This window comes from Dipodomys ordii, unplaced genomic scaffold, assembly GCF_000151885.1.
Source record: "Dipodomys ordii isolate 6190 unplaced genomic scaffold, Dord_2.0 Scaffold165, whole genome shotgun sequence".
Lineage (NCBI taxonomy): Eukaryota > Metazoa > Chordata > Mammalia > Rodentia > Heteromyidae > Dipodomys > Dipodomys ordii.
This window is the reverse complement of record NW_012267381.1, coordinates 1,469,108-1,487,024: the sequence shown is the minus strand read 5'-3', so window position 1 is coordinate 1,487,024 and position 17,917 is coordinate 1,469,108. Positions and strand designations below refer to the sequence as shown.

The 17,917-nt window shown below is 34.9% G+C and overlaps 1 protein-coding gene across 1 annotated transcript in view; it reads left to right on the top strand.

Moving 5' to 3' along the window:
* The window catches only part of Efcab13 (EF-hand calcium binding domain 13), a 132,092-nt gene that overhangs the window by 99,023 nt on the left and 15,152 nt on the right, over window positions 1–17,917 (top strand). Inside the window, exons 42-49 of the mRNA XM_013033241.1 lie at window positions 1,218–1,316; window positions 4,160–4,264; window positions 8,531–8,788; window positions 10,000–10,053; window positions 12,423–12,527; window positions 13,356–13,463; window positions 16,324–16,422; window positions 17,641–17,694. Coding sequence (XP_012888695.1) covers window positions 1,218–1,316; window positions 4,160–4,264; window positions 8,531–8,788; window positions 10,000–10,053; window positions 12,423–12,527; window positions 13,356–13,463; window positions 16,324–16,422; window positions 17,641–17,694 — 882 coding nt within the window. The remainder of the gene's footprint in view (window positions 1–1,217; window positions 1,317–4,159; window positions 4,265–8,530; window positions 8,789–9,999; window positions 10,054–12,422; window positions 12,528–13,355; window positions 13,464–16,323; window positions 16,423–17,640; window positions 17,695–17,917) is intronic.

Genomic DNA, 17,917 nt, shown 5'->3' with positions numbered 1-17,917 from the left:
CTCTTGCCCCCTTTTGCCTCACATCTTTATTGGTCCCCCTTCTACTTTTATATCCTTTTCCCTCTCCTTAGCTTCCACATATCAGAGAAAACCTGTAATACTCATGTTTCCAAAATTTCCTTCTTTCACTTAACATGATGATCTACATTGCCATCTATTTTCCTGAAAACATCATAACTTCATTCTTCTTTATTGTTAAATAAAAATTTGTGTGTGTGCATGTGCACACGTGCATGTATATTACATTAGTTACCAATTTAACTATTGATGGGCATCTAGGAGTATTCCATGGTGAGTAGCGTATTGCCACACATGCAGGTTTCTCTATAAGAAGCTGGCTTTCTTTAGATATGTTCCCAAGAGGGGTACATCTTGATCATATGGACATTTTGATTTTGTGAACTGTTCTGTATCTTGGAAAGAAGTTCTAATCTGATAAACAAGGGATCTAAAAAAGGGAAGTACAGATGTTATAATCTTAATCAGCAATGGAGATTATTTTCTAGATAGTTTGTATAACAAAAATAAACTTTATTATAATCTAAAGTTTTAGCATTAGGTTGCTTACTTTCATGACTAATTTATCCAGTTAATTAACATTTACTGGGCTCATAGTTCTAGATACTTCTCCAAGTATAAGCATTACATTGTTGAATTTGATCATGATTTTGCCTTCAAGAAACTTGTAGGTCAGGGAGAAATGAATACATGAAAAGAGGTAATTTTAGAAAGCAATAATTGGTCTCAAATAAAAATAATGTTTTATATGAAAAAATATGACCAATCATGGGAGAGTAGTAGAATTACTTTAAATACAGTGGTTAGGGAATGCCTGATAGAGGACAGCTATGTCTGAGCTGAAGTCTGGACTGAATTTGCTTTTAGAACTTGGCTGAATCAGCTTTTCTTCAACAGAAGTTCAATGAATTAAATTTTGCTTCAAATTCTGATATTAAACCATGTTATTTGGCTGGGAAGGTGGCTCATTGTTTGAGTGTTTGCCTTGCATGCATAAGGACCTGGGTTCAATTCCACAGCACCACAGAAACAGAAAAAGCTGGGAGTGGCACTGTGGATCAAGTGATAAAGGGCTAATCCCACACCCCCCACCCATGAAAAAACTTGCTATTACTTAGAAAGATGTTGAACTTAATAATTATAACCCACAGAGATTGTGCTGTCTTAATATTTTTTCACAATGTGTTCTTTTTCCTAAGATGAGAAGGTTGGTTTTGATGACATTAGTATCATACTGGAGAAAAAAGGATCACATTTCTCTGACAAAGAATCTGAAAAGCTGTCACTCCATGAGTCAGGTAATTGTAGGTATTATAGAGAAAACTTCCCCTCATCTTCAGAGAACTTAGGTTGATGAGTTTGTGGTTACATATCCCTGAAGCTAGTTATTTTTAACCCCCCTAAAGACAATTGGTACTGTGATAAAAGAACCTAGTCTTCAAGCAATTTCATTTATGGAAATTGCCCCCTTTTAATATTTTAGTATAATATGGACTATTTAGAATAATATGAAATACTTCTTGAACTAAATTCAGATAAAAACCCTGTCAAAAAACCTGGGTTGCACTCTAGATACTTACGAGATCTGTTAACCAATAGGTACATTTGGTTATAGGGAAAGGGGAAGTGTACATGCAAAAATAAAAATGAAAATAATTAGGAAGTTAAAAATATCACATTAGTGAAGGTGCTCACTGAGAGCTAAGTGTGGTCATACTTAGTTTGAAAAATCTCTTATAAGCTGAGCGCTTGTGGCTCATGTCTATAAACATAGCTCTTCAGGAAGCAGAGATCTAAGGATTGATGTTCAAAGCTAGCTCAGGCAGGAAAGTTTGTGAAACTCTTATCTCCAATTAACCACCAAAAAGCCAGAGTAGAGCTGTGGCTTAGGTGGTAGAGTGCTAGCTTTGAGCAAAAAATAAACAGGGACAGCATGTAGGCTCTGAGTTCAAGCCCCAGAACTAGTACACACATACACAAAAAGTTATAATCATTGCACAGAAGTTTGAAACTGGGTATAAGTACTTATCAAACATAGATCTTGGTAGTTGTTTTTAAATTTAGTTTTCTTTCTTCCTTGAGTAAAAGAATTCAGATTAGCAAAGTCAGAGGATCAAATTAAAGTACTGGTTTAAGAGGTGAATCCTTTTCCTTTTTTTGTTATTGTTGTACGGATGTTTGAACTTAGGGCCTCACATTCACTTGATAGGTACTCTACCACTTGAGCCATGCCTCCAGAATTTTTGGTTAGTTTTTTTTCTAATAGAGTCTCATGGTTTTTGTGTGTGTGTGAGGTAGCCATGGATGGTCATTTGCCTACCTAAGCCTCCGCATAGCTGAGATTATAGGCATGAAGGATCATACATGACTTATTTGTTGAGGCAGGGTCTCACTTTTTACACAGCTAGCCTTGAACCACAATCCACCTGATCTTTGCTTCCATTGTAACTAAGTAAGTTATATCATTCCTGGCTTTAGAGTGAAAGCATTTTATTCTAAGTTGTGAACAGAATATAACATTGCAGTATTTCAATTAAAACAGTATGTGTATTAGTCTGGGTGCCAGTGGCTATCATTTCTTGATGGGAAAGCATGTAAAACTTTTTTTCTAGCTACTGAAGAGGAAGATATTAGGAGGGTCAGGCTTTAGGTCAGCTTGGTCATGTCAGCCATTAAATTGGGAATGGTAGTGCATGCTTATAAGCCTGCTATACAAGAACTATCTTTAAGATTATTGTCGAAGGACAGTCACAGGAAAAGTCGAGAAACTCTATATGAAAAAGTGAAAAGAGCTTGGAGAATGACTCAAGTGGTAGAGTGTTTGCCCAGCAACTGCAAGGCCCTGAGTCCAAACCCCAGTACTGCCAAAACAAATATGATCAATTATTTAAGGACATACATAAACACCTGAATTAATTCAAAGAGAAATCAATAATATTTGAATGAAAAATGAAGACACTATAGGATATGAAAGAATTTAATAAAAATGTAGAAATTCTGTGAATTATTTTAATCTTAGCAGAATATCTTGTATTTTGTCTGTCAAATTTATACATATTTTCCTAAACTTTTTAAAGAAGAGAAACAATTTATTCCAGATTAACTATGAAATTCTCAATAAGAGAATAATCATAATTGGGGGCTGGGAAGGTGGCTCAGTGGTAGAGTGCTTGCCTTGCATGCATGAGGCCCTGGGTTTGATTCCTCAGCACCACATAAGCAGAAAAAGTGGAAGTGTTACTATGGCTCAAGTGGTAGAGTGCAAGCGTTGAGCTGAAGAGCTCAGGGACAGAGACCAGGACCAGAGTTCAGGCCCCACGACAGACAAATAAATAAATAATAAATAAATAAATGTATGATCATTATTGCATGGCTTAGGCAATGAGTCTAGTTTGGATAAAAGAGAAAACCAAACCGGGTGCTGGTGGCTCATGCCTGTAATCCTAGATACTCAGAAGGCTGAGATCTGAGGATCACAGTTCAAAGCCAGCCCAAGCAGGAAAGTCCGTGAGACTTTTATCTCTAATAAACCATCAGAAAACCAGAAGTGGCAATGTGGCTCAAGTGGTATAGCACTAGCCTTGAGCTGAAGAGCTAGGGGTAGTGCCTAGGTCCAGAGTTCAAGCCCCATGACCAACCAAAAAAAAAAAAAAAAGAGAGAGAAAACCAGTTCTGCTGTGGCTCAAAAATCATAATTAAAGTGCATCAAGCATTTTAACTCATTCCGGACAGAGTTTTAGGTCTTTTCAGATGTCTGACTTTGTCCTCAATGAAATGCTGTAACAGGAAGGATAATCTTCATTTTGTACAACAGAAAACTGGAAATCAAAAGAAATTATGTAAATTTTAATAAATAGTAAATTATAGAAGACAATTATAGAAGACTGATTTTTTTGCTGTAGCAGTAATAATTTTTTCTTTCCACTTGAACTCTCCATTTTTATTGTAAGAAAAATACACTGGAAAGTAATTTTATTCCTTTTAGAAACTGCTATTATACCTATTTTAAAAAATAAGTTTGAGAAGAGTAAGCATAATTCTATTGAATTTTAAATCTTCTTGCCAAAGCAATCTATAAATTATATGCAAAACTAATCGCAACATTTTGTTAGATTTATCCTATTTCTTTTCCCTTACCAAGAAGATACAATAGCTATCAGAGACTTGGACAGCTCACTAGGCTATATGGGTACTGAACTCATCAAAGAAGAACTCGATGAACTGAAAAGAAACCTCCCTGATGAAGGTAACTCACTTAGATCTGAAAGTTTCATCATGCATTCTTGAGCATCCACATAAAAGTATTTCTGAAAACCAATCAATTTGGTAATGATTAAAAAGTGTAATGAAGTTCAGGGAGGAAAAACACCTTCTATGGCCTCTGCAAACAGTGAGCCAAAATGCATAAAACACAGTGAAAGATCACAAAATTCAGAGTTGAAGGCATGGCGTAGTTGGCAAAACCCTAGCCAATAAGTGAAAGCGGTAGGTACAGAGTTTGAGTCTCTGTCTTGAACCTAAAAAAAAAAAAAAAAGATCACACAATTCATTAATAATCAAGACAACATGCCACCCTAAGAAAAAACCAACAACTCGGGTGGGCTTTAGTGAGAATGAAGATGAAGAGAGGAAGAACAAAAGAATCATTAAAGCAACAATGAGGGAATTGGCTGATGAAATAAAAAGGCAGGTCCATGATCGCTAGAAGAATACAGTAATGAAATGATGAAGAAAATGCAGGACATCCAAGACATCAATAAGAAGACAGAAACTTGGGGCTGGGAAGGTGGCTCAGTGGTAGAGTGCTTGCCTTGCATGCATGAGGCCCTGAGTTCGATTCCTCACCACCACATAAGCAGAAAAAGCTGGAAGTGGTGCTGTGGCTCAAGTGGTAGAGCACCAGCCTTGAGCTGAAGAGCTGAGGGACAGTGCCCAGGCCCAGAGTTCAGGCACCATGACTGGCAAAAAAAAAAAAAAAAAGAGATAGAAACTTTACATTTTTCAATGGAGGAAATAAAGGAGAAAATTAACAAGGAGATAGACACAACAAAAAATCTCAATAAATTACATAAGAATTGATATCAACAAAGACCTTGTTAGCATGAGAGGCTCTAGCTATTACAAAGTACAGTTGAAAGCATAGGCAATAGAACAAATGAAGTTGAAAACAGTATCAGGAGTTGAAGATAAACGCAGAGGAATTAGAATAGAAAGTCAAAGGCATGGAAAAACACCCAGAACATACCAAAGGGACATTCAAGAATTGGTAGATTTGCACTGTTGGTGGGAGTGTAAACTTGTAAACTTCAGCCACTCAGAAAAGCAGTGTGGAGATTCCTCAAAAGACTCAAGAGCTCCCCTATGACCCAGCAATACCACTCCTCGGCATTTACCCAAATGACCACAAACTGGGCCATACTAAACCTACAGTACAACTCTGTTCATTGCAGCATTGTTTACCATAGCTAAGATATGCAACCAACCCAGATGCCCCTCAGTAGATGAATGGATCATGAAGATGTTCTATATATACACAATGGAGTTCTATGTTTCAATCTTTCTGATTGAAGGAAAGTGTTAGATTGAATTCATAAGGAAATGGAAAGACCTGGAAAAAATTATATCAAGCTAAGCAAGCCAGGTCTAAAGAATAATAGGTTGCAAGGTTACTCTCATTTGTAAGAACTAGAATATGTCTATGATATTCTTAACAGGGGATCACAATAGCCCAGTTGCTAAGTGCATAGGACCATATATAATGAAGTGTATCAAAATGAAATCCAAGAATTAGAAACAAGAGATTCTTATTATGTCCTGTATAGGTTATTTCCATTTTTTGTTTTAGTTTTCTGTACCCTTTGTCTTATATATAAGTTTATCTGATCCATGGAAAGGAAAGAGAATCACAGAAACAACAGGAAAAAGGATGAACTAATGGAATAGTGATACTCATTAGACATTATGTTGGAAATGAACTATATAACTTAGGGCGGGGAGGGAGTAGGGAAGGAAAAGCAGGAGAAAATGAGGGAGGGGATAACAGTGTTTAAAAAGAAATGTACTCATTACCTTACTTACATAACTGTAGCCCTCCTGTTCATCAACTTTAATATATATATATATATATATATATACTAGTAGATATATAGACTAGTATATATATATATATATAAAGGTGATATATATACTTGTGTATATATGTATATTAAAGTTGATGTATACATATACTTCCAAATATATATATATGTATATATATATATATATATATATATATATATATGGCAGATTCGGCCAAAAGATCAAATCTATGAATAATTGGGATAGATAAAGGAGAGTTCAAAAATTCAAAACTATAAACCCATTTAACAAAACAACACAAAACTTCCCAACCTCAAGAAAGAATCTTACCCACCTGATAGAAGCATTCAGAACTCCTAAGAGACAGGAATATGTCTAGACATATTGTTGTGAAAACTCTGGACTTAAATAACAGGATAACAGATTTCTCCACAAAACTCTGAACGTAAAGAGAGCCTGGAGTGGTATAATTCAAGCTCTGAATAACAATTGCCAACCTAAACAAATGTACCCAGTGAAGCTATCATTTAAAATCTATGAAGAAACTAAAACCTTCCATAATAAATGAAAACTAAAGGAATTAATAAACACTAAATGAGCACTACAAAGGATACTAAAGGAAAACATACTGTCTGAAGAAGCCAATCAAAAGTAAAAGAAACAGCAATTAATAAAAGTCACTAGAAGATTGGTTTAGTAAAATAAGGAGAGGAAGGAATCAAACTACAGGCAGGAAGCATGACATATATCTTCATAGTAATATTAAACATCAAAGGAATCAATTTCCCCAAGTCATAGAGCAGCAGATTGGCTCAATAAATCAAGCAAATGTACCTTGCAAGAAAGTAGGAGTAGCATACTATTGTCAAATAAAATAGACTTCATGTTAAAAGCAGTAAGAAGAGACAAAGAAGGTCACTACATATTAATAAAGGGAAAGGTCCACAAAGAGGAAATTACAGTGGTCAATATATATCTCTATATATAGATGTAGATATATCTATATTTATATGCAATGCCGGGCGCTGGTGGCTCGCTTCTGTAATCCTAGCTACTCAGGAGGCTGAGATCTGAGGATCACAGTTCAAAGCCAGCCCAGGCAGGAAAGTCCGTGAGACTCTTATCTCCAATAAAGCACTAGAAAACCAGAAGTGGCGCTGTGGCTCAAGCCGTAGAGTGCTTGCCTTGAGCTGAAGAGCTCAGGGACAGCGCACAAGTCGAGAGTTCAAGCCCTACGACAAAATACACACACACACACACATACACACACACCACATATATGCAGCAAACATTAGAGCACCTAAACTAAACAAATACTCTTAGACTTACAAAGATTGATAGACCCCCACCACAAGAATAGTGGGAGATTTTTTAAGCACTGCACTTTGACCAAAGGACAGCTCAACCAAAGGATCAGCAAAGATGCCTCTGAATTAAATGACACCATAACCTAAATGGACTTAGACAAAGAGTAACCCAACAAAACCACACAATACTCATTCTTCTCAATATCCCATGGAACCTTCTCCCAAACAGATCATGTCCTAGGACATTCAACATGACTGAGCAAATACAAAAGGATTAAGATAGTTCTGCATCCTATCTGATCATAGTGGAATTGAACTACATCTCAACAGCAAAAGATATTGTAAAAAGCACTAAAAAACATGGAAAAGCCAGGCACCAGTGGCTCACACCTGTAATCCTAGCTACTTAGGAGGCTGAGATCTGAGGATCATGGTTCAAAGCCAGCCAGGGCAGGAAAGCCTGTGAGACTTTTATCTTCAATAAACCACTAGAAAACCAGAAGTAGTGCTGTGGCTCAAGTGGTAGAGTGCTAGCCTTGAGCTGAAGAACTGAGGGATAAGGCCCAAGCTCAGAGTTCAAGCCCAATGACAGACAAAAAAACAAAACCACCCCCCCAAAAAAAACCATGGAAACTGCAAATCACATGGTTGAATAATGAATGGGTCACTGAGGAAAGAAATCAGAGAGTTCCTACAATTAATTGAAAATGAAAACACATCATACCAGAACCACTGGGATACAGCAAAAGCAGTGTTGAATAGCACTAAGCATATACCACTCAAGTAAATAACCTCATAATGCAACTAAAGCTCTTAGAAAAACAGGAACAAACCAAACCCTACAGTGCCAAATAGAGATAGTAAATATTAGAGCAGAAACTATTCAATTAAAGACTAAAATCCTATACATGAATCCATGAAACATAAAGCTGGTTATTTGAAAATTTTAATAACATTGGCAGACCCCTAGTTAAGTTGACAAAAGGAGAGAAGAGTCTCAAGTCAACAAAATTACAGATGACAAAGGTAACATTACCACAGACTTCCAAGAAACTCAAAAGATTACAAGGGACTGTATCCAAAATCTATACTCAAATAAGATAAAAAAGACATGGATAAATTTTTAGAGACATACAAGCTGCCTAACCTGAGCCAAGAAGATATAAACCACTTAAATAGACCCCTAAGAAGCAATGAAATGGAGGAAGCAAAGAATCTTCCAACAAGGAAAAGCCCAGGTCCCAATGGATTCACAGCTGGATTCTACAAGACATTTAAAGATGAACTAACACAAGTACTGTTCAAACTTTTCCATGAAGTAAAAATGGAAGGATCACTACCAAACATACTTTATAAAGCAAGTGTTACAGCCAGCCCTAAGCAAGGTAGGAATCCAAACTAAAAAGAGAACTATAGACCAATCTCTAGGATGAATGTACATGCAAAGCTCCTTAATAAAATGCTTACCAACAGAATTCAACAACTAGACAAAAAACATACATTATGATCTAGGAGGTTTTATCTCAGAGGTGCAAGGCTGGTTTAATATACATAAGCCAATAAACATACATCACATTAACAGAACCAAAGACAAGAATCACATTGTACTTCCCTATGACCCAGAATATTACAAGTCAGGATACAGTAAATACACTTGCACATCCATGTTCATTTCTGCACTATTCAAAATACCCCAATTATAGAAATAGTCCAGATGCCTTAGAGTTGATGGTTCTCCGCTTCCTGAGTAGCTAGGATTACAATCATGAGCCAGTGTTTCTCTGCTAGAATCATTTTTATTGGATACCTCTTCTCTATGTTTTCATAACAATGATGTATTGCTTTCCATTGCATTTGCCATATTTTAAGTGCATTTTTATATTTTTGACTATCTTATCTTTTTAAATTTAAGTTTAATATAAGAAAGGGTATGTTATTTATCTTTTTATGTTCAATACCTAGAAGAATATGTGGTATATAAGTAGGTTCTCCATAAGTGTTGAATGAGAAATAAATAAATGACTGCAAAAATAAATGAATGAGGGGCTGGGGGTTTAGCCCAGCGGAAGGGCGCCCGCCCGGCGTGCGCAAGGCCCTGGGTTCAGTCCTCAGCCCTGGGCAAAAAAATGAATGAATGAGTGAATACGTAGGTATTGATAGGATGATTTCTAAGGAAAATGCAAGGCTTCTTTTGTTCAGGGAAAGAATACTTTTTCTAGCACATTGTAATTATTTATCTACAGCAATTCTGAATGCCACAGAGAACTGAAGTCTATGTCTAAAAATAGAGTAAAAATGAAGTCTTTTTTTCCGCTTTACCCTGAGAGACCCACTTGTAAGATTCTAGGTATTACTAGAATTGAGGGTGTTTAGAGAATTAATACGTGAGAGGTATTTTCTACCATGTTTAATAAAAAGAAGTATAACCCTGGAGCTAGATTTTTTTAGTGGTCAGTTTACTAATGCAGAATAAATCCTTGAAAACTAAGAATTATGTGATTGAATAGAACATAAGTAAATAAATGATGCATAATAATAAAGTTTAGTTTCTAGATCATTACTTTAAAAACATTTTCCCTGAATTTGTATATTATAGCTAAAGCAGAGACAGATCTGAAACCATTGACAGATAGAAGCGAAGTTACTTCAGGTTAGTGAAAATTTACTGTAAATTTAAGGCTCAAGTTCTTTACCCTGTACTATATTTTTCTATGATAAATATTTTATTGAGTTATTACTTACAATTATTATATTATATAAACATGTGGCACAGCACTGTTTCTGACTTTTTGGCAGTTAATTGGAGATAAAATTCTTATAGATTTTCCTACTCGAGCTGGCTTTAAACTATGATCCTCAGGTCTCAGTAACTAGGATGATGGGTGTGAGCCATCAGCACCAAGCTCACATTATTTTCTAACATACTGCCTGGATAGAAAATTGCCAATAATTCAGAAAATCTTGATATCATTTAATGGTCACTTCTTGTTACTTTTGATAGTAATTACAATCAACCCTTCATGGCCTCCCCATCTGCAGATTCAACCACATTTAATAAAAAAATTTAGAAAAATATTGCATCTGTACTGAACAAATAGACTTTATTGGTAACAACTATATAGTATTTATATTCCATTAGGTCTTAAAGTTAATATAGAAATGCTTTCAAGGATATGAGAAGAAGCATGTAGATTATACTCAAATCAGTATCACAAAAAGAAGAAAATAAAATTTATCATCTTTATTTTTTACTTTGAAGAAGCTGACTTCAATAAACTGGAAAATGTCATTAAAAATATGGGAATGGAGCTCACACCTAGAGAAAGACTGGAGCTAGAGAAATTACTTTCAAGAGTGTCTGCATAGTAGTCCAGGGATTTATTCAGCACCAAAACCATCAAAAGAGTGTTGAATGACTTATGATTATATCCTTAAAACTTGTATTGTCTAATAATCCATGTTTATTTTAGATCATTTATAAATTATAGGTAAAAATTATTCACAATCTTATGAATAATAACTTTAGGAATATGTAAATTTTTACTTAAGATACACTCATTTTGTTATAATGGATGAGGAATGTTGAAGATTACCTTTCATTCCTTCAAGATGTGTAGGTTGCCAGGAATCAGTAGCTCACACTTGTAATCCTAGTTACTCAGGAGGCTGAGATTTGAGGATTGCAGTTTGAAGCCAGCCTGGGCAGGAAAGTCCATGAGACTCTTCAATTAACTACTAGAAAAAAAAGTGGTTCTGTGGCTTAAAGTGGTAGAGTGCTAGCCTTGAGCAAAAAAACCCTGGGACAGCCCAGACAGGTCCAGAGTTCAAGACTCATAACCACCACCACCCACAACAACAAAAAAAGATTAAGACCTACAAGAAATAGGAGGAGGAAGAGAGATATATGGGAGGAAGAGGGGTAAAATGAGTATACAAGTTTAGTAAAGTGTTTTGCTTTAGCCTAATTGGTATTCATAATTGTCTCAGGTGCCAAAAATGACATTTATGTTATTATTTTTAGAAAGTAGACACATTTTAGGAGCAAATTATTTTGAGGTTTATATTTCTGAACTTAAGATATCTTGTATTACCTTGATATCATAGCTTTCCTTTACCTGAGCTATGTATTTTCTTACAGCTAAAGGGAAAATAGATAAGAATAAGTTGATGAGGTGTGTAGAAACTATAAAAGTTGAGTGATTTGCAAGTTGAGAAACCAGATTGAGGTGCTTATGTTTTGCTTTTATGATTTCATTCTCAGTAAACTTTGCTTCTTGTCAATCTCATATTTATTTTCATTATACACACACATATTCCTATTGATTAAACGATCTCCTGTCTTTTTCCCTCGCCTCCCTCCCTCCCCTGCCTTCCCTCCCTTCCTCCCTCCCTTCCTTCCTTCCTTCCTTTCTTGTTTTTTTGTTTGCTTGTGTGCACTCAGGGCCTGAGTGCTCTCCTTAAGCTTTATTCCTCAAGGCTAGTGCTCTACCACTTGAGTCACAACTCCACCTCTGGCTTTTTGCTGGTTAGTTGGAGATAAGAGTCTCATACCCTTTCCTGTCAGGACCGGCTTTGAACTGTGACTCGCAGATCTCAGCTTCTTGAGTAGCTAGGTTACAGTTGTGAGCTACCAATGCTAGGCTTCTGTTGTTATTTTTTTTTTAAATACACCTTAGATTTTTAATTTTAGTAGTGGAAATAGTCAAATTTGAGAGAAGCTAGTATAATGAAGTGTGGTGACTGAATGAACCCTGTTTTTCAAAATGTTTATGTTAAATATTGTTAGTGTTACTGTTTTGCTCCTTTAAATCACCTGAATTATTTGTCAGCTCTTTCAACATGTTTTATTATAGACTTAGTTCAAATGTTGACTATGTATGAATAGATTAATTTTAGTCCATTAATATTCATCTTTAAACACATATCTTTGGACTATATTTTATGAGGAAACTAATATCCATGATCTGTGGAAATTATTATTATATTTTTACTTTCATATGTGTTTCTTTTCTTCTGTAGGGTCACAGGTTGATGTCCATGACGTTGACAGTTTTCTTGGAAACATGACACTAAAACCCACACCATCAGAACCCAGTGATCTAAGTTCAGATTTAGTAGTTGATGGTGAGTAACTTAATAGACTTGTGCCCTGGAGAGGATTTGGGATTTGATGCTACTGTTCTTGATATCATTTATTTGGCTTAAACTCAAAAACCTTCTCTTCTAGTTTTAACAACTTGTTCATTTATTTAACTTGCTCATTTATTAATACATTTTTCTAATATGCATGAAATCTCAGAAAGGCAGAAGTTACACATTGAAAATGTACTCAATATTAAATAGTAGAAATAATGAACTCTGTATGGAAGTCTACTCTTACTTTTATCTTAAAACTACTTCTTTTACTAGATCCAAGCTAAGTCTTTGCTTCTAGTTAATGAGAAGGCTGCTATCAGTCTTAATAAATGAACAATAAAGTTGTTATAAATGATATGTAGAGTAATACCTCAGAATAAATTGCTTCTAGAAATCTAAGAACCTTGTCCTTCCTACATGTATACAATTTACATTACTTCAGGAGTTTTTGGTTTTCCTTTCTGGTTTATTTCACAGAATTATTTTTATAGGAACAACAGACTCTTAAGATAACAGTTCATTCTAATGAAAGGTGGCAAAAGATGTCATAGCAGAGAACCCATATGTTTAGTTAGGAATGGAATAAAAAAGAGGTAACCAGCATCACCAGTATTTCAGTTTCAAGGAACAGCTTAGCTTCTTATCAGATTTCTTTTGCTAAGCTTATCATTACTAGATTTTATTAGTATTAAGGAGAAAATCTTTATTGGAAGAATGGGAGGCTAAGTTTCTAGTTCCTGTCTCTGTTCATCTAGCCATTGAATATAGCAATGTAAAGACTATTTCTAAAAGTCTTAATTTTTTCTTGCTTTTTAGAAAGAGGAGAGAGTGATACCAGTGACATGAAAAAAATACCAGAAATCATGGAAATAGAACTTGAAAATAAAGATCACTGGGAGATGGTGAATGATCAGCCAATGAATGGTAAAAATATCAACTTACACCTTCCTTCACAAGAACTTACATGTTCACTTATGAAAGTTTCTATAACAATTCTTTTTCCTACCTAACTAGAAGATTATCCCTTTTTATTTGAGGCAGAGGCTGGCCTCAAACCCATTTCATAAAGCAATACTCTTTATCTTAAGAAAAAATACATCAAATGTAGCATCTTGATTTTAGTTTGAAAATCAGTTGTTTATTCAGAAGTCTTTCTACAGTCAATAAGAAATGCTGGTTGTTATCCTTGATCCCCTAAGAATCTCTACATTCAAAATGAGAATTAAGAGGGAAGTAAAGCTATGGAAAAGTATTAGAATGGGAAAAAAAGGAATTATAAAGAAGAAATGGGAAAGAGTTTGGCATACAAGAATTCTAGCAATAACTGTCTTAGGTGCCAGTAGGTGAACGAATTTTCTGTTTTGTCTTTTATCTTTATTTGTCTATTTATCAAGAGTAAATTTGGCTTTGTTAGGGAATACAAAGTCTGATTTTGTGAAATAATGGCCTCTTTACTGCCTTTAATAAATCTTTATATAACTTGGGAAAGATTTAATTTGTCTCTTCCATCTGTTGAAAGAAGGATTACAATAGGTCTGTGGATATGCAAAATTTTAAAGATGATTAAATGTTATAAGACATTAAATTTTCATCCTTGCCACTCTTCACATATTCAGATCATATATTTAAGTTTTGTTTGACCTATCTTTAATCCTGCAGATAATCTCCTATATTACATTTTAGGAAGGAGTCTCAATGTTTGTGATCTATAGAAAAGAATAAGCAAAGTTCTGTTCTAAGTGATCAGTAAACAAAAATTGGTGTTTTCATTTAAAACTTTACTATATGGGCTAATCAAATGATGAGTTTTGATTCAAATGCTCCCATTGAACATCTCCTAAATATTTGAAGGTTATTGGTTTAGCCATGATTTTTGTGTTATAGCTGAAGACCATAATACACCAGAGTTAGTAAACTGCATCACACAAAAGAGCCACTCAATTTTCATCTCATTTCTCTCAGATATTAAGAGAGGAATGACTGATATCAATTCAACTATGCACTGTTGTGGAAAATGTGAATTTGAATTCTGTGAATTCTCACAGAAAAGGACTTTAAGGATGTGAGCAGAACCAGCATTGAACCACTCTGGTGGGCTTAGACTTTTGAAGTCATGAAATATCTTTGAAGCTATTTAAGAAGACATTTTAAAAGCTTACAAAAGAACTAAGCTCTAAACATAGATCTTTCCATACTACTCCTGGGCATACTCAGAACATCACAAGCTGGAATACCATAAAGATAGTTGCACATCCATGTTCATCACAGCACTATTCTGAATAGCCAAGTTGTGGAAATAGCCAAGATGCTCTACAGTAGATGAGTGGGTCCAAAAAAATGTGATTCCTATACACAATGGAATGTTATACAGCCATCAGGAAGAATAATACTATTATGCCATTTATAGAGAAAGGGATAGATTTAGAACAAATCATGTTAAGTGAGATACGACAAGCTCAGAGAGACAAATGGCATATGTTTTTTCTTATATGTGGAATCTAGATCTAAAGTCTAGTCATTCACACACAGTGAGACCAAAGGAGGACACTCTTAGAGGAGAGGAACAGAAGGGCACAATGCCTATGTGCATCTATCATACAAAATAAAATTTATCAAAATGAACTCTATGAAAACAAGAAGTTTTTTTTCTTTTTTGCTGTTTTTGTTTTCTTTACTTTTTATTTTGTCTATATGTCTTTGTGAGCATAAGGGGAGGCGTAGAAATGGAGGGACAAATGCAGCAGTGGTACTTACTGGACACTATGTTAAAAATGAACCATTTAACTTGTGGATGGGATGCAAAGGAAAAACTGGGAGACAGTGAGGGAAGGAGTGACATTGTCCCCAAGAAAACACTCTTTTCCTGACTTCTGTAACTGTAATCCCTCTGTTTTTTTTTTAGCATTTTCAAAGAAAAAGTTAAAATACTCAGCTCTAAATAGAAATAACTGCTATCTTTAAAACTTATTTATTGTTTTAGAAGCAACTTCTTAAACTATGGGTTATAAGTGCTGCTGGAGTTTCTGAAAACCACAAAGGCCAGAGAAGAGTTAGGGCAAGGCAAACAAATTGGGGATAAGGAAAATGGAAAAAAAATTAAAAAATTAAACTGAAAAACCAAACTAAAGAATATACTGCAAACATTGAGTGAAAAACTACCAGTTGAGTAGCTAGCAGTTACTCAACAGAAGCAGACAAAAGGGGCTAGATCTAGTTGTTGTTGTTTTTTTTAACTGTTCTGGGGTTTGAACTCAAGGCCTGGGCACTGCTCCTGAGCTTTTTGTGCTCAAGGCTAGCATTGTACCACTTCTCTAGCTTTTTAGTATTAATTGCAGAAAAGTGCCATACAGGCTTTCCTGCCCAGGCTAGCTTCAAACCAGGATCCTCAGATCCCCTTCAGTCTCCTGAATAGCTAGGATTACAGGCATGAACCACTGGTATCCAGCTGAGGCTAGCTCTTTTTATTGTTTAGAAGAAAGGAATCTGTTGTCTTCAGCTCTCAGACATTAATTACCCCTAGTATATTTAGCTATATCAGGTTGTCCTGAAAATAAGTTAAAAGGTAATAGGTTTTAATTTACCCTATTTTATTGAATGTTTTCTGTACAATTAGAAATCAAATTAAAGTCTTGATTGGCTTAACTAAAACTGTTGTAAAATGCATATACAGTCATGATTATCATGATTTTATCTTTTTAAAAACAGTAACACTGATTAATGTTACACATAATATATTTTTAAACATTTCATCTTTCTTATTTTTCATTTATATTGGTTTCCTAAGAACGAAAAATTGATGTGAATAATTTGGATAGCATTTTAGGAAGAATGGAGATTAATCATATAGAAGAAGAAATAGAAAAGCAGACAGAAAACCTTCAAAGTGAGTGTTGTAGAAGTGACTGTGCCTTTAAAGAGAGTTCATAGTTGTGAACATAAATAGGAGCATTTCTAAAACTAATGCCTTTGATATCCACAAGGTATTTTGTAGGTCTTAGGGGGGAAATCTATAAGTAAGTCTTATTGATTGAATGAGAAGAATTAATAGTGTAGACTTCAGTTGAATCACTTTGTCAATATCTTCAGAAAATGATAATGTAACTTTGCTATAGATAGAATTTTATCTATAGATTTGGGGAGAATATGCATAGTAATACTATTGAGATAGTGTTGTATGAATAGATTAAGAGAATAGACATATTTAAAATGGTAAGAACTGATAGCCACAAGCATAGTATGTCTTCAGTTTTTTAGTTTTCAGTGCAGAAGAATTATTTTTCCTACGTTATGCCTTTTAGGTGACTCTTTTTCTTATTTTTTCCCTCCCTCCCTCCCTCCCTCCCTTCCTTCCTTCCTTCTTACTGGGGTTTGAATTCAAAACTTTTGAGTTTGCTAGACAAATGTTCTATCATTTAACTCAAGGCCACAGTCCTTTTTGATTTAGTACTAAATCTCAAATTTTTGCTCAGGATGGCCTGGACTGTAGTCCTTTTGTTTATGCCTTCTGCAGAGGTGGATTGCAGGTGTATAGCACCATGTCCACTTGTTGAGAAGGAGGTCTCACTAACTTTTTATTTGGGTTGACCTTGAGTCCCAATCTCCACCTCTCAAATAGTTGGGATTACAGGTTTGGGTCACTGTACCTGGTCTGTAGGGTACTTTAACATTTCATTTTCTAATTGTTTACTGCTAGTATATAAAAGTACAGCTGACTTTTATATTCACCTTGTATGCTATAGCTTTATGTCATTCACTTACCAGTTCAAATAAGTTTTATAGATTTCTGCTTACATGATCATGTCATCTACAAGTTATGCCTGTTTTCACTTCCTCCCTTCCAATAGTACAGTGTTTTTTTTTCTTTTCCTCTCTATCCTTTCATTGGCTTGGATTTCCAGAACAATGTTGAATAGAAATGATGACAGTGGACAATGTGTCATGCTCCCAATCTTAGGGTAAAAAGAGCTAATGTTTCATTACTAAGTATTATGTTAGCTGCAGTATTTTTGTAGATTTCCAGCTAGATTTCTATTCCTAAATTTAATACCTTTCCTAAGAGTTCTTTTCATTATATGTCTCTCAATTATGATTTTTCTTATAGCTGAAGAAAAGACTGATCTTAGAAAATTAACAGATGCAGTGAAAGTTGAATCAGGTTAGTGATGACATAATGTGAGATTTTCATTATTCTGTGATTCTTTACCCAAATTTTAATTTAGTGAGCTATTCCCACCATTTGTTTCTTATTCTCTGTGACATGTATAATGTGAAAAACTTTGTATCTAATGTGGTATATATACACAATGGAATTCTATGCCTCCATCAGAAAGAATGACATTGCCCCATTTGTTAGGAAATGGAAAGGCTTGGAAAAAATT